Raw genomic sequence first — 23,428 nt, forward strand, 5'->3', positions numbered from 1 at the left:
CATTTCATAAAGCTTAAATGCAAACAAGAATGATTAATCACAGTCATAAATATGCAAACACACTCAAACCACGGTATTAAAAAGGTAATATTACCTTTGAGACAAAATGGCAAAACCAGAATTTTTTAATTGCCAAGAATTTTATGTAGCAAGTTTGTTTATTCAAGTAACATAATAAAATAGGAATATTACACTGGCAGAAGTGGACTTAAGGAGCATTAAGATATTATTTTAAAATGGGAAAACAAGGGGATCGTTTTCAAGAGTCTCATAGAAAACTTCCAATTTACAATGCTACTTTTTCATAATTAATAGTAGTAATACGTAGCTTTTCTATGATAAAAAGCAATCAGGGTACCTGAGTAGTACATCCATTCTACTGCATATGCAGACACTATTATAGAGAGGTACTTTTCTAATTACTTAAGCAACTGTTTTCAGCTTTAAGACACAGAAATAGCAAACAATCCTATACACTGACGGATAACACATTTTAGTACGCAATTTCCAAATTCACTCATTAAATTAGAACACTCACAGCTTAATGTGTAAAACTAGTTTGAAATGATGACTCACCTCTCGTGACACTTCCCACCTTCACAAATGGCTTTAAAAAATGAGTTTGGGGGTAAATCGGCAATATATTCAGAAACACAGCCAAGACAAAGAGATCAAATTCAAAGACGGAATTCAGAAATGAACCAGCTATTTTTTGTACATTATATTATATAAATTGGTTCTTTGTTCAAAATTTCAAACGTGGGTGACATTAACAATAGGTATGATGTGTGACATCCAATAAAAATGGCACTTGGGGGAAATTATTGCCTCCCCTGAAGGATAGATGTCATTGCTAGCTTCTTACCAGGGGGTTAAGTTGCTGCCTCCCCTTAATAAGTAGGTTTTTGTTTTTGGATTCTCTAGCTTTCGATACTTTGGAACCTTTTGTGTTTTCCCTGTAGATATCTCAGGCGAGCTCTAAAATCTGAGAGGACGCTTAACAAAATAAAACTCCCACTTGGATGGTAAAATGCGTTAATTCTAATACTCTATAATAAATGGAGCGAATCTGACCCAGTTAGTGGGTAAGCCCTACATTCTGCACCATCCAACTTAGACTAGATTCTGTGGCATGTGATTCATGTTCTCATCAGGCAGTCAAGGTTACCTGCAATAAGGCAATTCCCACTTAGCCTTTGGCCATAGCCTTGCTCTTTAACACAAAGTTCTAAACTGTAGATCATGCACAACTATATAATTTCCTTAGCAGGTGGGTAAGAGGAAATCTGCAATAAAGAGAATATGAGCTCTAAGAAGTCTCATCGAATTAATGGGAGCTCTCCTTTCCAATCCATCATATTCAGTGATCCAAGAAACGGAACCAGAAATGAAATAATACATCTGTGAAGTTAGAGGCATAAAATCCTGCAATGTTCTTACTTCCCGAATGGGAAGGGATTCGAGATAACACTATTACTTCACGTCTTTAGAGGGAAGTAGATTAAAAAGTGTTTGCACTTTTTAAAACTCTTTGCAGCATTGATTAATGCTCATCGGTAAATAAGTGAGACCATTTCATTCATTTGCATTTGCAAATTAAACTGGAAAATCCATAAAAACATATTTATCACCAGGAAACTAATCGGTACAGCACAATATAACATCAAAGAAAGGGAATATCACTTAATAATATACATATGTGGATAAAAGCATTTTAATAAGAAGATCTATTATTTTTATTTTAAAAAAAGCTCTCCATTTTAAACATCATCATTACTCAGAAATCATTTTGAAAACAACTATCAACAAATCCTTTTGCAATTTCAGGTAAAAGCCTTCCCTTATTGCGAATATTTGCTTTCAGTCATCTTTTTTGTCTGAGGTACTCTCGTCATGATTTTCAGGGCTGACTTTGTTACTGGCGACCAGGGGAGCTGGCTGGACTTCATTTGGTAATGAGAACACATGGCACGTCTGGAGGTCTAGGTAGGTCGTAAATATTTTAGCATATTCTGGATGCTTTAGGGCAAAACTTTTAAATTCCTCTAAAAGGGGGAAAAAACAAACAAACAAAATCCAGTAAATGGAGGCGAATCTTCTTTTGGCATGATACAAATTCCTATATGACTTTAATAATACAATTATCGCCAAAGCCTCTTACTCCACTCTTAGAAATTGTCCAGCCACTTTGCAAGGTGGTTTTTCCATTATCTAGTAAAGCTGAGGATTCACATACTCCGTGACCCATTAACTCTATTCCGAAGTGTATAACCTGGAGACACGTGGGCCTGCTGTGTTCTGGGGGACATGCCTGAGAATGTTCACAGCCACATTACTTATGACAGGTGAGAAACGGAAACCACTCAGGTGTGTGTCAACAGCAGAAATGGAGACTTGCAGCATTTTGGTGGGACATTACGGCTCCATAGCAATGAAGATGAAGGAACAGCTGTGTTGTAACACTGTGGACGAATCTTAAAGCCATAATGTTGAATGAAAACAGCCAGATACAAAACAACGTACACTGTAGGAGTCCATTATATGAAGTTCAAAAACTCAGGCAAAACTCACACATAATATTTAAATATTTTGTGGTGACATGCTAAAAAGTAAAGCAAGGTAGAGTATTCCTTTTAGAGTCAGGGCAGCCATGCCCCCCCTTTAGGAGAGAGGAAGGGGCTGTCACTGGGAAAGGGCGCACAGGGGTTTCCAGAGTTCTTGAAAAGCTCTATTTCTTGGCCTGAGCAGTCGTAACACCACCGCTCACTTTAGGAAACCTTGTTACGCTCTACGTTTATGTTTCATTCAGTCTTCTGTATTGCTGTTAGTTTTTATAATACAAAATGTTTTAAAAATGCTATTGCCCATGACTTTCTATTACTGTTTTTTTTAAAACGATTTCAACCCTTAATTCTGGTATACAAACACACAGTCTTGAAAAGCTGAGCCCCGACTTATGACCAATAAAGGCAAGTAGAGGGTACAATATATCATAATCATGTCCCAAGACTTCGGAGTAGTGGGCCTCTTTCTATCTTGGGTGTTTCGGATTTAGGAACTGAGGTAAAGACACAGAAGGCTAACTGAGTTAACCAGCAGAGTTTGGACGCTAAGCCTCCGATAACCCGGAGTTTCTGAAATGTACTGCTCCTCCACTCTGAAATCCCTCTCTCCTCTTCTGTTCGGATGGAGAAAACTTTGTTGCACTTACATAGCAAAAGGAGCCTAGACTTTGAATCTGCAACCTATCTGGCTCTATAAGAAAAGGATTTTTAGCCCCATGTTCTCTATTTGTTTTTTTTAAATCCTCTGATAACCCAGAGTCTACGTTAGACTAACAACTCTTGAAGACAGAAACAGGTGTCAGGGACGAGGAAGCCATTGGACCGAGCCCAAATCATTCTTGGCAACTGCAACATTATTTTGCATCAATTGACCATTTTATGTTTCCAAATCAGGCAAGCTATTAACATGGTCTTTAGGTATTTTTTCTTAACATCCAAAATAAAGGTTCATCTGCATGAGTCTGTCTCAGCGATGGAGGCACAGAGGACTTAAGTGACTTTTATGGAAAGTAGACATGAGAGTTGATCTGCTGAAACCAAGGTCTGTCTTTCAAGACTTGTGATCTGTTCAAAAGATCGAGGTTTCTGTCTTTTTTGGGGATGTCAGTGCCATTAAGAAGTAATTCATTTCCAAAAAAAAAAAAAAAAAAAGGTAACTCATTTCTAGAAGAAGTTCTGTGAACTGGCTAATCTGTGGAATTGTGGAAATCAGTTAATTTGGCTAAATGGAAAACAGAAGGAAAACAATTTGGATAGTCACATTATGATACATTTCAATATTTATTCTTTTATAAAATCACACTTAAATACCTCCCAACATTCTGCAAAAAAGGAAACTGGCATAATATCGGGGAAAGGGAAATATCTTGTGTATTCTAAAAATAAAAAGATTGAACTCCAAAAAACAAAGCAGATTTCCCTAAAAATTTGTTTAAATGGACAGGTAAAGTTATGACTACCTAACAAATCATTTGTGGTATAATTTCCACTGAAATAGTTACTCCAAATAATTGTTCCAAATTTGGCAGCTCAGAGCAATAAAGAGTCTTACTTGTGAAAGGAAAATGTTCAGAGACTTAGTACACATGGGGTTTATGACTCATATATTTTATCTCAGTATGTACTTGCCATTTTCCCTCCCTCCCTCCCTCCCTCCCTCCCTTCCTTCCTTCCATGAACTCAATAAAGTAAGTGCCCTAGGCATTTAATTACCTAAAATAGAATAAAGGGCAGGCAGAATGATAGTAATTAAAAACAGAGAGTAAGAGAAGTATGTGATCTAATTCTCCTCTCCCATGAAAGTTAACAGCTGAAACTCTCTGAACACCATGAGGAAAGAGGCATTCCAGAGGAATCCCCCTGCAGCCTGCAAGGGGGAAAAGGCTGGGGGAAGAGAAGCCAACCTGACGTGAATGACCACATCAAAGCTAAGACAGGGAAACCGTCACCTAGGCCTCTCCACTCAGGTGTGATTTTTCTCAACGACTGTACTAGGAGATACAAGGAAACTGATGTGGGACTTGTTTTGATGTGTGGACTCAGGCCATCCGGAGAAAGCTTGGTCCCTGATGGATGGACCTGCCATTTGACCGTGGGGTCTTCTTCCGCCACGCTGGTCCTGACCTCACAGGGGTGCCATCCAAGGGACAGGAGAAAATGAGCCCACACGAAAGCTTTCCTAAGCTGCTAACGGCAAACGTGATGACACATGGTTTAGCTGCTGTGGTCACTGCTGGAACCCCAGTCTGTATCCCTCTAGCAGAGTTACAACCACTTTAGTTAACTTGCTCAGTTTTGCTTGGCCAAAGTGACAGCAGAAAGGAAAAGACCCTTCCAGGAAGGGTAGCAGATGAGAGAGAAAGTGGGGAGGGCAGAGGTCCAGGCTCCAAAACCAGACTCTCTTGGTTTTTGAGTCCTGGCTCTGACATTCTCTAGCTGATGACCTCAGGTAAGTTAAATTCCATAAATTCAATAAAATAATATTAAGAGTGCTGATGAAATAGGCTTGCTGTAAAGATTTATTTAAAAATGCTTAGGAGAGTACTTAGCATATATGTCCTCAGTAATTAGTCTCTCTTATCCCACTACTGCTATTATTCCTGTCATCATCATCATTCCTGTTATTTCTATTGTTAATACAATTAGTGGAGGGAAACCACACTCCCGCCTGACGGTCCATCTGTAGTCGGCTTGCCCTCCTGGTCAACTAAAGCAGAAACCAAACTGCCTACTCACCATAGGAAACAGAATCCCCCTGGGCTATCTCCTTGAAGAGACCAGAAACATCCAGGTCGGGCACCCCAAGGGCGGCCTGCAAAATGGTGGTAAACTCTTCCTCTGTTATGTAGCCATCCTCATCAACATCAAAGAGCTGAAGGGAAGAGAAAATAAAATATAAGGTTGGGTGCCAGCAGGGCAACAGTGGTACGGAATAATCTCGGAAAATAAACTCTAGTAATTCACACAACTATTGTGCCGGGGTGAGGGAGATGTATCTGAAGGAAGAATGGTCTCTGCTGCCCTCACGACACCTGGCTTGGTCGTGGGACGAGACAGAAGGAAAGCACGGGCTACAACAAGAGTAAGACCAAAGGGCGTGGGAGCCCCGTGGAGAGCAAGATGAATCCTATGGGAGAGGTCAGGGAAAGCTTTACCCGTTTGACAGGTTGAGTTGGGTCTTAGAACACAAAGGGATACTCCTGGGACAGACGAGGACTGGTAGTGTTTGCTGGGGGCTCAGACCAGGTGACGGACGGACAAGCAGGAATCACGCCATGAAGGCTGTAGGACGCCTCACCTCACCCTGTGGGGTTATGACAGTGGGGGATGTGGTGTGATCATATGGGAATTGAGAGTGTGGAGATGGATTAGAGTCAGAAGGTTGGAAAGTCTAGAGGCGGGAAAAGCAATGAAGAGTGTGGGGTGGAGAAGCAAGAAGGACAGGAAGGGGCAGAATTTACAAGGAAGCGAAGGCAGGGCCCTGTGGGGATGGCAAGAAGGACGGAAGAGTGGGCTGAGGCGCTGGGCACCTGGGGGAAAGTGGGGTCCATTCCCCAGAGGGGGAGATCAAAAGCTGGACCTGGAGAGGTTAGACATGAATCAGAGGTGCCGGGGGAGTTACGAGATGCAGTACCTCAGCTCAGGAGAGTGGTCGAGGCTCGAGCCATGACTTCTGGTAAGAACCGCCAACTCTGCGGGGGTTGGGGCTTATCTGCAGAGAATGCAGAAAGTGATGCAAAGCCCGGGGAGCAGCAAGAGTTCAAGTGCATGCAGGGAAGAGGAGCTGGCAAAAAAAGGACTCAGAAGTCCTCAGAGAGAACCGGAAACGAGGAGCGTGCCACTGGGAGCTCAGGAGGGCTTTCTGGAAAGAGGGAGACACTCTGAGGGTGGTAGCGGCCCACTGAGTAAAACATCAGAGCGAGGCCAGGCGAGAAGCAAAGAGGGTGGCTGGGTTTGGCAGTTAGGAGATCCGGATGCCTTTGGGAAACACGGCTTCAGGGAGCCACTTCCCAGGTGGTCATGGAAAGCCAGGAACGAAGAGGTGAGCGGTGGAGACAACCAGCATGGGCTCCTGGAATAACAGGAAGGAGGGAAATGGGGCATCGGCCAAGCACAAAAGGAGGCTGTCTTTAGGAAGGGAGAGTCTGAACATGTTTATAGGCCGAAAGGAAAAGGCGGTAGGTGGGACGGATTGAAAGTCAAGCAGCAAAACAGTGATAGTTGTTAGATAATTAATATCCCAAATTCAAAATCTTCTCCTGGGCACTAATGTTTTTAAATGATGCAAGCACTGATTCCCTGCAGGCCCCGACCAAAAGTGTTCAAGTCACTTTCCTTGTATTAACCGATTACACCCTCACAACAGTCTTACGCCAGGCAGGTGCCTTCGGTGGGAAAGCTGAGGCATGAGACAGTTAGGGCCCTTTCCCGAGGTCACACAACTGGCCGGGGGTACAGCCGCATCCAAATCCAGGCAGGCCACATGAGAGCGCCTGCCGTCCAGGCCTCTCCTTCTGACCAAACACACGACCAAAGCCAGAAAACCAGAAGCATTAGAGAAGGTGTGATCATCACGAAAAGAACCACAAGCACAAACTGACTAGTGTTTGAACTGTTCATCAGGGTTGGAGAAAACACTAGCACTTGACGTTGATTCGCTGCCCCAGGTGAGAAAGCAGGCACTTGCCCATTTTCTGTCCCTCAGGCCCCAAGTGAGGGAGAAGACAGCCCCAGAGTGAAAAGTGACTCAGCATTTGTTTGCACGAACTGCAGCCCAGGGCTCGCTATGGGCCCTGGACTTCCAACAGTAACTGCCGAGAGATCCCACCCCACCCCGCTCCTCACAGGCGCTAAGCTTTCTCCCGAGGCCTTCCATTCCGACACGATCCTTGGCAATCCGTCTGTCACGTTTGGTGCTCTGGTGGCTCTCGATTCTGTGGAAATTCCCTTCCCGTGTCCATACTGGGTGCTTCTACTTTCTCTCCATCTGGCCTCGTCCTGACTACCCCAGACTGTTCCCCTCACGGAAACGCTCACTTTCCCTCCATTACTCATCACTCCCAATAGTCTCTCAGCTACAGAGTTCCCAGACCTGAGGTAAATCCCATGCTCTGGGCTCTGGTAGGAAGCTCAACAGCCCGGTTTCCCTTGGGGGAATGATATCTGTCCATTGCATGGAATACGGTGGGAGTCTCAGCCCAAACGTCCTGTCTTTCCAGCAAGCACGTGGCTCAAGGCTCTGGACCCTTCCTGGAGGTGACTGAGGGCAGAGGTGGAGGGGCTCACACTCACTGCAGAGCAGTCTCTGCAGCGGGGGCCTGTGGACTCGCTGCCTCTGAGTCTACCCTGGAGCCCCCTCCCCGGGGTTGCAACAAATTTCTTGCATGGCTGAAGAACTCTGGCTAATCCTCTACCTCCACAGTTCTCTGTGAGGACGAAATGGGCTCAAGGATGGGGAGTTCACTGTGAAGTGCTTCCCAGATAAAAGGAATTGACAGGGTCCTGTGCATATAAAAGGACACAACTACATGAAAAATACAAGTGTGCCAAAGTATTTTCAAAAACACCAAACACCCCTGAAAAAGAATGTGGAAAAAATAAGCAATGTAAAGCATGACCCTTGTCTTACTGGAAAAAGGGCTAAGTATAGTTTTAGGTCCTCCTTGCTTCCCTCCCCCACACCAAACCAAGGTCTAGGCTAGAGAAAAATCTCACGACGTCTTTAAAAACAATAATTACTGCGATCGAGGGCCAAATTTTCTATCAGGTCTTTCATCAGTAAACCCAAACTGACCATTTGCTCAGCTCAACTTATAATTACGTATACAATCCCAAAACAGAAACAGAAATATCTGGATTGGAATAAGTTAGCTATGTGTATAATTTTAGGTTTTATGATGAATAAGTTTGTAAAAGCCAAATGTTTTAAACTTGGAAAAAGTTCTGGCCCTTGCCTTATGACCATCTGCTAAGCATCAACCACTTAGGTTCCTTATAGGCCTTGCAGTTAACTCAGTTTAAACCAATCTGAAATAAAAAAGAAAGCTTGGGGACTTCTCTGTCAATGACAGAACGCACGAACATTCCTGAGGCTTGCCCTGGTGGCCTATAAAACGTGAGAAAGGACTCTTGGAGAAAGAGCGTCTTTCTGGATGATAGAGGGGAAAGAAAGCCTGTCGGAATCACAGTGGGATATTCTTCTCAGAAACCAGGAAAAGAGGAGAGTAGGAAACAGGAAGAGAGAAGGTCCTCGGTTGTCATGGCAGACGGAAGCAGAGAGACCGCCAAGCTGGGATGAGTCAGTATACATAGCTCGGTAAAAGGACAAGCAGGGAAATCAAGTTTTTGTTTCACTGGAGAGCAGACTACACCACCTTAGGACTGGAAGTGAACACCCTCCTTAAATACTAATTAGATGAAGCAGCTTTTATCTCAGGAAAATGAAAAACACACTCTGGGAGTGTATTCTTCCCCCTCTTCTTGGGCATGGACGTGATAAATGGAGTCTGAGTCCTCACAGCTCAGACCTCCACCACGTCCTGCTGGGGATGGGGTGTTATTCATCGGCACACCTCCTTCCTCAATGTCGCTGTGGAAATATACGTGACACTACAGGAACACATGCAGGGTGGGGACTTGGGACGTGTATCATGATGCTCACCTGACCCCACCACAACAACATAAATTCCATCCGGAAACGAGCACTTAAAATACCTCTGGCACTTGGAGTGAGAAAATCGGGATAGATGGGAACTTTCCAGATGGTGAATGAGAATGACTGGTGACAGGTGGTGTTTATTTATGAACTGCACTTTGGGGCTTCGAAATGGAGATGCTGTAAAGAAATCATTTTTAAAGCTAATTTGTGAAATCACCTTCTCTTCAGTCTTGATGCTCTTAACGGGGCTGCTCCCAAAGACTTCCCTTGTGCTTAACTGGATGCTGGTGTTTTCTTTATTCTCGGGGGCAGTTGTCTTAATCACATTACCTCCGCGTACACGTCGCGGCAGATCTATAAACTCATGTAACAGATCTCACTGATTTTCAAATAATATGCTTCGAGTCAACACTTGTTCACGAGGCAGACCAAGAGGCTTGCAGTGGGGCTGACAGTACCTTAAATGCCACCTGGATGATGTCCTCTGTGTTGGCAGGGTTGCACAAGACAGCCAGGCCGATCACATACTCGCGGAAGTCGATACTACCATCACGGTTCTGTGACAGGAGGGGAGAGATCAATGAGCAGGCCCACTAGTTGAATTACTATTAATCACAGCCCCAAAGGTGAAATCCAGGCAGGTCACACAGCTCGGTGTCATCACGCATTGAGCCTGTTTGGAAAAAACTTTGCACTGAGAGGGAACAGCAAGCAAGGGGTCCACCCATTCCCAATTCAGAAGGAAGAAAAATATATTTCTGTTTAATAATGAATATAAACATTGAATCACTGAGGCCATTTAGTGGCTCCGTGGCACCCAGCATGGGTTCTTGAGCTCAGCCCTGGTGGAAGCCTCTCTACGAGGCAGGATCTAGAATCTTGGTGGTGGCCCCGCCATGATGGACAACACCAACAGGTCACTAAAGGGGGACCAGGGTCACTAAGCAACCCCCTACATGCAGACAGTGGAAGGGAGGGGAAAGGGCAAACTGAGGCAGTGGTAGCAGATTCTTTCTTCTTTGCAGGTTTTCTCTGTAACAAACCAGGAGCCAGGGAGTGAACCTGAGCTGTGTCAGGTTAGATGACGGGAGGCCCCAGGAGATCCTGAACTTCTAAGCGTCTAACTAGTATGATATGAGTATCTATATACCTCAGGAGGTATTTCATGATGGCAGCAGAAAAGAAGGCATTGATAATTCTAAGCCAGGCCGACTGAATGCAGGGTTTCCTACACATGAACTACTCACCTAGACAGAACCCGGAGGGACGAAGTGGGGAGAAGGAAAGAGAACTGCAAACAAGCCCTATGATGATAATATCCCAGGTGTTAGAAGCATTTTGGCAGCCAAATCTTCAAGTGATGAATTTCCAGGTAAAGTGTGAACTAGGAACAACAAAGCTAGCGCAGTACTTGACAGATGAACAAATGATGTTTGGCGTCAATAAGAGTGTAATCTTTAACTGTGACTGAGGGTCTATATCTCTTGAGCCGAAAGGGTCAGATGCTTAACCCACTGAGCCACCCAGGCGCCCCTCTTCCTTTTCTTGAACCACTTTTTTGGAAAAAAAGCTGATCTTTTTTTAAAAAAAAAATGTATCATTCACATCCAATGAAAAGCACCCATTTTAAGTGTACAGTTAATTTCTTTCGACAAATGTATATGCCAGGGTAACCACCACCACAATCAATAGCTACAGCATTTTCATCACCCCGGAAATTTCAGAGATGGTGGAGTTCTTTTTTTTTTTTTAAAGATTTTATTTATTTATTTGACACAGAGAAAGTGAGAGAGAGAGACAGAGAGCAAGCCCAAGCAGGGGGAATGGCAGGCAGGGGAGAAGCAGGCTCCCTGCTGAGCAAGGAGCCGGATGCGGGACTCGATCCCAGGACTCCGGGATCATGACCTGAGCTGAAGGCAGCCGCTTAACTGACTGAGCCACCCAGGTGCCCCAGAGATGGTGGAGTTCTAAGTGACATCATTTCCTTCTTGTGTCACCATCATTCATTTCCTTACACACCATAGAGGGCCGTTGTTCATTAGCCTTAGAGGCTGAGCAGTTTACTGAACCATAGACCTATTGCCCACTATAGGTACATTTGTTCCTCAATTGGCTTTCTCTATGAAGCAACACAGAAGTCTTGAATGGAAGGTCTGAAGAAGAGATAGAAGAATGGTCAATGGACAATGAAGGTATAATCATAGATTGTATGACTGGAAATACTCTTTTGAATTTATGTTGTCTCTTTATTGTGAGGCATCCAATTTTTATCTATACCACTGAACTCTATGTATAACAGAGGTCAAGCATCATAACTCATTTTGCAGATGGAGAAAGATAAATGTAAAGGACCCTTCATGTTACCACTATTCACAAAACAAGGTAATATTCTGGACCTCTAATATTCATTAACAGTCTTATCTCTGAATGGTTTTGGCTGACAAAAAGAAGCAGACCCTTGATAATCACATGAGAAATTATATGTAAGTTTTCATCTTAGTAATGTGAAGGGGAGAAAAGCAGCATGGAAATTATTCTCAGGTATTTTATTATTGGATCAATAAAATAACACATTGTTAAGGTTCCAAATTCAGAATAATAAAACTTCGAACTGTAAGGAATCTTAGAAATAATCCATTCAACTAATTCATTTTGACTAATAAAAAAAAAAATGAGAACCCTATGACCCAGCAATTGCACTGCTAGGTATTAATCCAAAGGATACAAACATAGTGATCTGAAGGGGCACCTGCACCCCAATGTTTGTAGCAGCAATGTCCACAATAGCCTAACCGTGGGAAGAGCCCAGATGTCCATCGGCAGATTAATGGATAAAGAAGATGTGGTGTGTATGTATATACATATATGTGGAATTTAAGAAACAAAACAGATGAACACAGGGGAAGGTAGAGAAAAATAGAACAAGACGAAATCAGAGAGGGAGACAAACCATAAGAGACTCTTAACTATAGGGAACAAACTGAGGGCTGCCGGAGGGGGTGTGGGGAGGGGTATGGGGTAATTGGGTGATGAGCATTAAGGAGGGCATGTGATGTAATGAGCATAGGGTGTTATATGTAACCGATGACTAAACGCTACTTTTGAAACTAATAATACACTATATGTTAATTTATTTTATTTTATTTTTTTAAGATTTTATTTATTTATTAGAGAGAGAGAGACAGCGAGAGAGGGAACACAGCAGGGGGAGTGAGAAAGGAAGGAGCAGACTTCCTGCTGAGCAGGGAGCCCGATGCGGGGCTCGATCCCAGGACCCTGGGATCATGACCTGAGCCGAAGGCAGACATTTAACGACTGAGCCACCTAGGCGCCCCTATGTTAATTGATTTTAAATAAAATAATGAGACATAAGCTTTACTTGAGGTCACAAAACTTGCTATTACCACTAACTCCAATGAAAATTCAGGTAATTGGACTCTAAATCATTCAAATTAAAGTAGCTTAATAAAATAAATTCAAAAACAGACAATTACAAAGTATACAACAAAACACACTTCTTTAGTTTTTTAATTTCAAATAAATTCCATGATAAAAATTATCCTTCAAATCTGTGTTTCTTTTCTTTAAAAACCTATTGAACTTCTCAGGAAGAATTATAAACTTAAAAAAAAATCTAGACTTGGAAATATTTCAGGGCCACATTTCAAAGGAGGAGCCCAGCTTTCTGGAGACTCTAATCCCTCCATAATCTGTCCTAATCTGGAGGCCAGGATAGCCCAGAGTAGGAACTACGGATTTGTATTGGGTCACTGCAAGGAGAAGGGGTGACTGAGCCTGGCTGAAACCCTAGATGGCGGGCCCCGTCCCTTCCCTGGTGGTCAGCAGGATCAGAAAAGCATGGAAGTGAAGGCTAGGGGTCACCATGATGTCCCGGCGTCCCAGCGCCTTGCCATCCCCACACAGCACTGGCTTCTCGGACCAGTGGGAAGCCAGACCACATGTTTAGACACGGTCCATTTAAAATTCCAGAAGGAACAAATGGTGGTGTTCCTGTGTCTGATTCTCAAGTAGCCGTTCCCTGAGGCTTTTCCTAGTCGGATTTAGTCAACATTTTTATCCCTACTGAATCAGATACGTTTTACAACCTTTAAAGTCCGGCAACATTTAAGGATGTGGTTCTGAATACATTTTGAGATGGAAAACTCCCAAGGATAAGGACTATATTGTCTTTGGTGTGTTATAATTGATATCATCCCTGCAAATGAGAGATAATCAATGCCATCAAAACAATTTAGAAATGTTTACATAAAAACAGAACCTACTAGGCAGCAGCCAACAGAAAAAGGCTTTGAGTCTTTGCGGATAACTGTACAAATCCAAAGGAGTATTATTATTAAAATACAGTTAATTCTCAGTTTTCCAGAGGAGTCTGGGAAGAGGTATTCTGTTTACTCGAATATTCTGATTAAGAGCCTATTTCTACCCACATACATAATTGTATTACCAATTTTCTTGGAATTAAATTGCTTTAACCCACTTAGCATTAAACACAGACACTTTTAAGAAGTAATTCTTAAAGCACCTCAAGATCAACAGACGTGTTAAATATCAGGGCCCTGCAGGTGCATCCATGAATATTTTTTAAGGCTCCAGTATGGGTTAGTTGTGTAATATTACTGATGAAATCTCTAACTTTAAAAAAAAATCAGTTCTTAAGAACACATGAACTAGTACTCAAGATATTTAAAATGTGACCTTTAAGATGATGTACACATTTGGAATATTCTTGGAGGTCTGCTTTTCTTAGGTACAGAGCATACATGCATAAGTACAGACCTACGCTCTTTTTCCTGCTGTTACAGGTTACAGAATCCAGTGGATTATATTAAGATAAAGGTGTTTTTCAAAATCATATGGGATATTTTGAAATTTAAAAATGTAGGTGGTACAACTTCACATGCTTTTTAAAATCACTGAGTATAATTTTCAACTTAGTACATCAATTGTATTGCTTAATGTTAGAAATTGAAAAATCACAGGATGGAATGATATGAATCAAAGACCTTTGTCTCAGCCTATAAGGAGGCTTCCATGTAGAAATGGCAAAAAAAAAAAAAAAAATCATCAGGTAAATACTCCCTCTTCCACTGAAAATGTGCCTTTAAAATGTCAACTATTGAATAAAAATTAAGAAATTCAATCATTCGTCAGGCTCTCGGTTCTACGCGATGCCAAAGTTTTGAGTACTTAACAAAGTCCAGAGTTTAGACTGGATTTTCTAGTGTCTCCACTAGTGACTGGGGTTACCTGTACAAATTTTATACAAATTCAGAAGAGAACAGAAGAGACATGTAGGTAACTTCAGGATGTTTTGCCCTATGCGGGCAGGAAGAGAATCGTAAGAGCAGATAATCCTTTGACCCGAGGAGGAAGAAAAATACTTAATACCACCCCAGCATGAGGTGACCATCTTGACTTTCATAAATATTTAGAATGAACTGACAAAAACAAGGGTAAGGCTCGGTTGCCCTTTCTACAACCATCCTGTGGAATAATAAACCTAATATTCTGAGACCTCACAAGGCATCTTTGCTGCTTTCCCCTTTCTTGGCTAGATGCCTACGCTCATGCCGGACATATGAATGGGCTGATTCTAAAATGGGGATCCTGATATTAATGTGTGGTTGCTAGCAGGAGCCTCATTCTGATATGACCATACCTGGCTAAGAAGCCCACCAGAGCAAGCTTACATTTACAGGTCCCTAGAGGAAGGTGGATGTGGTCTCTATGCTTGGCTCCGTGCAGAATTATACGCACATGGTGTTTCATAAATATTATATGATGTTGACGATGGTGAGCGCAGAGGCCAAACGCCAACCTCTCCTAATTTTCACTGGGGATTTCTCACCTGCAGCTGTGGGCTGTTAACAGGAGAGTTAGACCAGTTCCATAGTTAAACTTTCCTCTAAATGAGTCAAAAGAGGAAGGAAGAATTTATCTTCAAACTCGGGAGGACCCCCTAAAGTAGCCCTTGGAGAGAGAGGGAATGCACTGAAAGAGAAGCAGGAGGGATGGGAACCAATTAAATAGCAGGCTGGGGGCGGGTGTGGGGAGACTGAGCGCTTGCATATGCAGCCCTTCTGGCTGAGTCTTCTTCCCGCAGGATTCTGGATTCTGCCCGATAGAGCCAAACCACGGGCCATACACAAGAAGGGGTCGACTGCCCTGGCTGGTGACCTTGGCTGCTTATTGGAATTACCTGGGGAGCTTTAAAAATGCTCATTTCCAGGCCCCGTCTCTAAAGATTCTTCTTCAACACATTTGGAGTGGGACTCGGTTGTCAATATTCCTAAGGAGCTCTCCCTGTGATTCTGAATCGCACTCCGGACTGAGAACCACTGTAACAGTCAACAATATTTATATATCTTTATATATCTCTATATTCCTTTATATACCAAATAACTGATGACTGTGTGCTTTTCCCTTCCCCCCCCCCCCCTTCTTTGCTTACGTTTCCTCTGTCTGCAGTTTTCCAAGAGGAACAACAACACAACATTCCTAGCTCTGAGGCAGGGCAAGACATGACAAGAGCCGGCCAACATGCGCTGGGCATGCCTGATTTTGTATGAAGCACATGTAAGAATGATTGAGAGTGACATTTTGGACTACGGGCCCACCCTTCATTCCCCAATGCCCTGACCCTCTTTACAGATATATCAAAACAAAATAAATTTGCTGCATGCTTATTTGACTAGAGAAACAGGACTAAACAATTCTGGAATTTTAGACTGTTGCTCCACCATTAAAAACATATATATATATATATATACTTCCCTTACATGAAATTGCTTCTTTTCTCATTTCTGAACCTTTTTCTATACAGTTAAATAGGTTTCTAGGAAAACACTTTCTTTCTTTCTTTTCTTTTTCTTTCTTCCTTCCTTCCTTCCTTTTTCTTTCTTTTTTCTTTCTTTCTTTCTTTCTTTCTTTCTTTCTTTCTTTTTCTTTCTTTCTTTTTCTTTCTTTCTTTTCTCTCTTTCTCTTTCTCTCTCTCTCTTTCTTTCTTTTTATATAATGGAAAGACCAGATGTGAAATTAAGAGAAAAACAGATTCTGAACTTCCCTCCTCCTCACCTTTTTAAAGGGAAAAATAGATCTCTTGAGGGCTTTCCAGGGTTTTTTCAAGATTTCATTCTCAATAACAACAAATTTCCTGTTCTTTGGAATTCACTCACCAAATAAGCAATGCCCTATTAAAATCTACTCCACGGAGGCTCTGCCCCATGCCCCCCCCATCACATATATATGTTCATATACATCCAGTATCTCAAAGAGCTGACATACAAACCACTCAGAACATTTTTCATTAAAAAAAAAAATCTGTTTTAATTAGGCGCTAAAAGGCAGCCCCAGTTCAGAAGCATGCAGGGAGGTGTACGAGCTCGCCGGAAATGACAGCTCTGGGACAGGGTATCAGCCACAGTGAGGACTGCGTGGCGAGGCTTTCAGGAGTCCTGTCCTTGGGGAGGGCGCTGGCTTCAGGAATACATGGTCAGCTGCAGCCATTCCTGGAGGGACACTCGAACAAGGCCATCTGCATCTCTATCCAGGGATCTGAAGGCACGGAACATGCCATCCAGGCGGACCAGGCAGCTGATGAAACTGTTGAAATCCATGCTGCCATCCTCATCGGCATATCGGCGGACGATCATTTGGTAAAGTTGTTCATTTAGCTGGAAACCCGCTGCCTGCAGAGCCCCGAGCAGCTGAGAACTTCCCAGGGACCCAGACTGCTCCCTGTCATATTGCTTATAAACGCACTGCCACTTCCTGATGTTGTTCCAGAGGTACTTAAATTCTTCGAAGCCCAGCTTGCCGGTCGTGTCACTGTCCATCACAGACACAATGCTCCGGCAGGTGTCAAGGCTAAAGCCGTCAGTCTTCAGGTCCTTGTGCTTAGAAAGGACTTTGTTGAGAATATTCCTTAGGTCAGTGGCACCCACCTCCATGTCTGGTCCCGCCAGCTGGGCAAACTGTTGCCGAAACCGACGAACTTCCTCCGTTTCATTGGCCTCCACGTTGGTGAAATGCTGCTGAGTGGGAGGTGGTTCTGGGGTGTACTGAGCTCCTGCAGCCTTGCTGATGAAATTCACAATTCCTCCAACTATTCCTCCGACATTTCTTCCTCCCCCTCCTCCTCCTCTTCTCTGACCGCCTCCTCCAAGAAGGCCTCCAAGAGCCTCTCCAAGGCCTCGATCGGCCCCTTCCAATAAAGCCTTTGCAAGAAACATGCTTTTGGTTTAACAAGCAAGTGTAAAAGCTGTTGATGTCTTGGAGATGGTGTGGAGAGAGCTGAAGTGGAGCCTCATTAGCTTACAGGTGGAAGAACTGGCTTTTCTGTACCTGCTTAATAGCACCACACCCCATGGTCCCCTCCTCCTGAAAGCCTGACTTCCATTAGGTCCTAGCACCCGCCAGTTTTTAGAGGGCCTCAATAAAACATTCGTGAGTTATTGTGTGTATGACGAATTACAAGAAATAATATTTTAAAATGTAATATATTAAAATACACATTTCTGTACATCACTGATTTCTTGGCTCCTGAAAGATGACATGCATTTTCCTAACCGGAGAAGCTAAATGACTCAAAGATATCAAGAATTTCTTTTCTAAGGAATATTTATTGTTAGCGCAGAATGGGATTCCTGGGCATGGGGAGGATATTTCCCTAGTCCCTTTCCTTTAGCGAAGATTCCCCAAATCCAATGCTCTTAAGAAAAACTTGGAAGGGAGGGTTTTATGATGCAGGATCCCCAGGTCCCATCCTCAGAGATTCTGACGCGATAGTCTGCTGTCGGGCTAAGGATCTACATTTTTTGGAATCATTTTTGGAGTGTAACAGACACATAGGAAATTGTACAAGTTCACACACGGTACACACCTATATCCTAACAGCCAGATCAAGAGATAGGATATTCCCATACCCTAGAACCTCCTCCTGCTTTCTAGTTACTCTTCCCTCCCAAGGGTAACCATTATCTTGACATCGAATACCATCAACTGAGTGCCACGCCGTAAATAAACGGAATCATACAGTATATACTTCTTTGTGTCTTGTTTTTAAAATTTGAATTAAAATTTCTAAAAACTGTGGTAAAATACACATAACATGGAATTTAACATCATAACAATTTTTAAGAGTTCAGTTCAGTGGCATTAGGTACATTCACATTATTTTGCAACCGCCCCCACCGCCCACCCCCAGAAACTTTTTCATCTTCCCAAACTGAAGCTCTGTCCCCGTTAAACAGTAACTCCCCATTCCCTCCTCCCATTAGGCCCTGGCAACCCCCATTCCACTTTCTGTCTCTATGAATCTGACTGCTCGAGGGACCTCATATCCGTGAAATCGCATAGGATTTGTCATTTTGTGACGGGCTTATTTCACCTAGGATAATGTGTTCAAGGTCCATCCATGTTATGTCGGGATTTATTTCCTTTTTCAAAGCTAAATAATATTCCACTGTATGTATAAGAGACATTTGGTTTATCCACTTGTCTGTTGGTGGATGCTTGGGTTGCTTCTACCAGAACTGCCAGATCATATAGTAATTTGGTTTTTATTTTTATTTATTTATTTATTTATTTTAGATTTTATTTATTTATTTGACAGAGAGAGACATAGTGAGAGAGGGAACACAAGCAGGGGGAGTGGGAGAGGGAGAAGCAGGCCTCCTGCGAAGTAGGGAGCCCAAAGTGGGGCTCGATCCCAGGACCCTGGGACCATGACCTGAGCCGAAGGCAGACGCTCAACGACTGAGCCTCCCAGGCGCCCCAGTAATTTGGTTTTTAATTTTTTGAAGAACCACCATACTGTTTTCCACAGTAGATATACTATTTTATATTTCTACCAACAGTGCACAGGGGTTCCGATTTCTCTATAGCATGGCCAACACTCCTTCCTTCCTTCCTTCCTTCCTTCCTTCCTTCCTCCCTCCCTCCCTCCCTCCCTCCCTCCCTCCTTCCTTCCTTCCTTCCTTCCTTCCCTCTCTCCCTCCCTTCCCTCCCTCCCTCCCTCCCTCCCTCCCTTCCTTCCTTCTCTCTCTCCCTCCCTCCCTCCCTCCCTCCCTCCCTCCCTCCCTTCCTTCCTTCCCTCTCTCCCTCCTTTCCCTCCCTCCCTCCCTCCCTCCCTTCCTTCTCTCTCTCCCTCCCTCCCTCCCTCCCTCCCTGACAGTGACCATCCTAATGGGTACGATGTGGTAATATCTCATTATGCCTACTTCATAATGATTCAATCTCATTTGTTAGGTATTAGAACTTGGATTCAGTATTTAGGAGACAAAGGTGAATACATCAGGATTGCTGTGCTCAAGGACTGAGAACACCCACCGAAAACTAGTTGTAATTATAACCTGATGTCTATATTCACATTTCTATTTTTTTTTTTTTTAAGATTTTATCCATCCACTTGTCAGAGAGAAAGAGAAAGAGCACAAGCAGGGGGAGCAGGCAGAGGGAGAGGCGGGCTCCCCACTGAGCAGGGAGCCTGACATGAGACTTGATCCCAGGACCCTGGGATCATGACCTGAGCTGAAGGCAAACGCTTAACCGACTGAGCCACCCAGGCGCTCTCACATTTCTACTATTAATACTAAACTATTACATCTGTGTATAGTATTCTTTGGCATTTAAGTTTCATAGAAGTCCTCTGAAAGACAAAGTATGTGTGATAAGGAAAGAAAAACTCAGGAAGGTAAGCTACTGAGGAGAGGTAGTATGCTATATCATCAAGCACTGTGGGTGCCCAAAAGGGGAGCGATGAATTCTGCCAAGGAGAACACTGACCTACATAAGAGATAACGTGCAGGCCCGACTACAGGCCAAGCCAGAGTCCTCCGAACAGACAAGGGACGTGAAGGGACAGCACAGTAAAAATACAGAGGCGCTAAAGGATGTGTGGTCTTTAAGAGACAGCCCAATGTGATGATGGGCCATTGCTGGGCACGACAGCGGAGAAAGGCAGATCGGCAGAACAGACTCAGACTGGAAGGGGCTTTGAACTGCCACATGACGATCGGTCTGTCAGTGGGACTACCCAGGCTCAAATATGAAGTCAAAAGGAGATGAGATGTGAAATTATGTTGTACAATTTCTAGAACTGAACGACTGTTCTAGCTATTGTTTGGGAGAGAGCAGTAGCTGGGGACACTGCTCTGTTCAGGGCACAGGAGCAACGTCTCCTTCTGCCACGCCCAGGGGCTTGTGTAAAACTTTCCAACCACTGGTTTTATGACACAATGACTCCAATAACTAGTCTCCTGGGCACAATGAAATGGCCTCTGTGAACACCAAAGGCCAAACGTCTTCCTTCACCACACAGAAGAAAGCGCCACAAAAGGACTGTCTTCCTTTAAGGGGATCACAGGGCCATCTGGCCTCAGACAGATGTAAACCCATTCATATGAGCTTCTCTCAGAGGAAATTACATGGGCTTTGTTTTTATAATATTGCAAATTAACTTGATAGCAACCACTGCCACATAAAACACGCCTCCTCATGCCCAGCTGAAGTGGTTTTCCCTGAGGTTTAAATCCAATTCCTCTCATTTATTTTCTATGAAGATGGAGGGCATTTGGCTAACAGTTTCTCATAAGCCATCCTAGAATAAAAGACTCTTATTAGATTAGCAAGCCTTTTCTTCTCTGGACTATTGAATCCCCCGAGGCTATTTATTAGAACATTAATAGCAACTTTGGTTGCCATCTGGGGGAACTCTACTGTCCGGATCGGGAGGGAAAAAGAGCAGGGGAAGAGGACACATCTGATGGAAAATTTAGCCTCCATTCGAGGGGGAAAAGTTACTGAATTTAAAAAAGTAAACAGAGAAACATGAATGTTATTAGCCACATTATTCATAATGGCCTCAGTAGAAACAACCTGACTGTCCACCAGCTGGTGAATAAACAAAATGCAATGTGCCCATATAATGGAGTACCTTTTGGCAAGCAAAGAGGACAAATTACTGATACATGCTCCAGCATGGATGAACTGCAAAAACATTGAGAAGTTGACAGAAGCCAGACACACGAGACCATCTACTGTATGATTCCGTTACATGAAACGTCCAGAAAAGGCAAATCCACAGAGACAGAAAGTCTTTCTTCTAGACCAGGTCTAGAATCACACCAAAGGACTTAAAACTGTCGTGGTTGCCTAGGGCTGGGAGATAGCTGGTGACGGGAACTAACACTTGATGCCACCAGGAGACTCAGTGGGGTAATGGAAATGTTCTCAAGCTGATTTATGGGGATGGTTGCACAACTTGGCAAATTTACTCAAAAAATCATTGAATCGTAGGCTTGAAATGGGTGAGCAATAGGATATGTAAAAAATGCCCTAAGAACCCATATATGTGTATAAAGTAAATGTAAAAAGAAGCCCATATACATATACGGTCAACAGTGACAGTTTGAAGTAAAAAGGATACTGACGAGCTGTTCTAGTCTCAGTCCTGCAACTAACCAGCTGTGTAGCCTTGAGCACGTCACTTCTCTCAGGCCGGTCACCTTCTAAATGAGGAAGGTGGGCAGTTGGATGCGAAAGGTCCTGTTAGCTCTAGAATTCGGGGAGTCTAGATCCTCACATGCTCTGAAATGGTAGCAGCAGCATCATTCTTGCCTTACGTTTCTTTTCCTTCTCAGGCCCAAGTGTTTTCATGCTATATGTTGATTTAATTTAACCTTCCTTTTTCTTGGGTCTGGTTCCACCACTTTTAAGGACATATTTACCCTTATCACCGCTTTGACATATTGTCTGGTTTTCACAAGTATTCCTGGTGGCACCCTATGCTCCTCCAAACAGAATGCCAAGGTGGGGGTGCTGAACCCAGAAGGACATACAGCTCCCACTTGCAGCAAAGCCTTTCTGTCAAGGGGGGCTTTCACCCAACTGCGCCATGATCTGGACCAGACCTTCCTAATTTATTGATGAGGATGTCATGTTGGATGAAATCAAAAGCCTTTCTAGAGCCCATATAGATAATATCTATTTCTTCTTCTTTATCATCTTGGACCGTCACTCTGTCATAGGAGGAAATTAAATTGTCTGACACAATTTGCTCTTTACAAAGCTCTGTTCTTTACTTCCTGATGCTCATGGAGGAGGCCAGTGTTGCTCACTTGTGCTTATAAAAAAAAAAAGAAGTTAAGCTTTAACTCATGCAGCCTCCTTTCTGTTCCTTCAAAGCATCTCCTAGGTATACCTGCATGGAGGAGCCAAAAACAAAGCGTATAATTCTCACCCTTAAGTGGAGATTTCTAATGTAACAACACTCGGAGAGAGAAAATACTGTAATGTATTGAATGGAGGAGCTAAGCCAGCCTGAGACATGGACAGGGAAATGGTCAGACACAGAGGACCACCAAACAGTTAGGACAGCTCGTATGACTGCATAGAGTGAAGGTTATAGCCTTTTTCTGTTAATTGCCTCATGTAAGTTCTGGATAGATTTCACATAACAAATCCTGATTAACTGAGATTGCAATCAACAGTTCTTTTCACATGAACTACGAAATACTATATTACAAATCAAACCTGAACTGGAAATTTAAAGGATAGAAGACTTCACTGTTGGTTAGTGTTCACCTCTGCCACTGTAGACAGAAAGCTGGTTTAAGGACTGATAGATGGACTGCAGTCAGTCCTTAGAGTGACCACTGTCAATCTGTAGGATACCCCACATCTGATTCAAAAGCGATCCTCTGAATCTTTATTCTTGTCTGCTCTGTCTGCCTCTTGCTGATGCCCTGCCTCGGTCCTTCTAGTGATACACTATTTGTCTTTACAAATGAGAGAGACTGGTTTCTAACTCCTCAGCTATATATAGTTTAGCACGAGCTCATTGCCTTTTTTATCAATAACATTGCAAAACAGACCATCACCTATAAAATTTAGATAGGTGGTTATTCTTTCCATTACGTAAAATAATTTTGAAAACTGTCGTGATTTTCCCCCTTTCAGCCTTCCAACGGGTACTTAGTTCTTCTGGCATTTACCACATCCTTTGTTTAACTATTAGGCAGGAAAAGTGTGTGTGTACTTTAGCACTTTGACAATCCAGCATTTTCGGCTATTGTAAACTTCTGTAGATCTTTTATTACTGTTTCACATTATGTGGAATGAATGCATCTCTTTATCCTGAGTTCTTTCCTGTCTGCCTGGTTCTTGGTATTCGTTCCAGCTTTAA

At 43.1% G+C, this 23,428-nt stretch overlaps 2 protein-coding genes across 3 annotated transcripts in view; both read right to left on the minus strand.

Moving 5' to 3' along the window:
- Positions 1-1,712: 1,712 nt before the first annotated feature.
- Positions 1,713-23,428, minus strand: part of LPCAT2 (lysophosphatidylcholine acyltransferase 2) — a 57,684-nt gene continuing 35,968 nt past the window's right edge. The window contains exons 12-14 of one of the 2 annotated variants that reach the window (XM_036088800.2): positions 9,681-9,779; positions 5,301-5,436; positions 1,713-2,045 (exon numbers count right to left, since the gene is read on the minus strand). In XM_036088800.2, coding sequence (XP_035944693.2) covers positions 1,861-2,045; positions 5,301-5,436; positions 9,681-9,779 — 420 coding nt within the window. In that variant the 3' untranslated portion in view covers positions 1,713-1,860. The remainder of the gene's footprint in view (positions 2,046-5,300; positions 5,437-9,680; positions 9,780-23,428) is intronic. The other variant, XM_036088801.2, reaches the window with a different exon arrangement.
- Positions 16,543-18,418, minus strand: CAPNS2 (calpain small subunit 2). Its single transcript, XM_036088803.2, has one exon. It carries the CDS (start codon positions 17,472-17,474, stop codon positions 16,722-16,724), a length of 753 nt encoding a protein of 250 aa, XP_035944696.1. The 5' UTR covers positions 17,475-18,418; the 3' UTR covers positions 16,543-16,721.

This window comes from Halichoerus grypus, chromosome 15, assembly GCF_964656455.1.
Source record: "Halichoerus grypus chromosome 15, mHalGry1.hap1.1, whole genome shotgun sequence".
NCBI classification, from domain to species: domain Eukaryota; kingdom Metazoa; phylum Chordata; class Mammalia; order Carnivora; family Phocidae; genus Halichoerus; species Halichoerus grypus.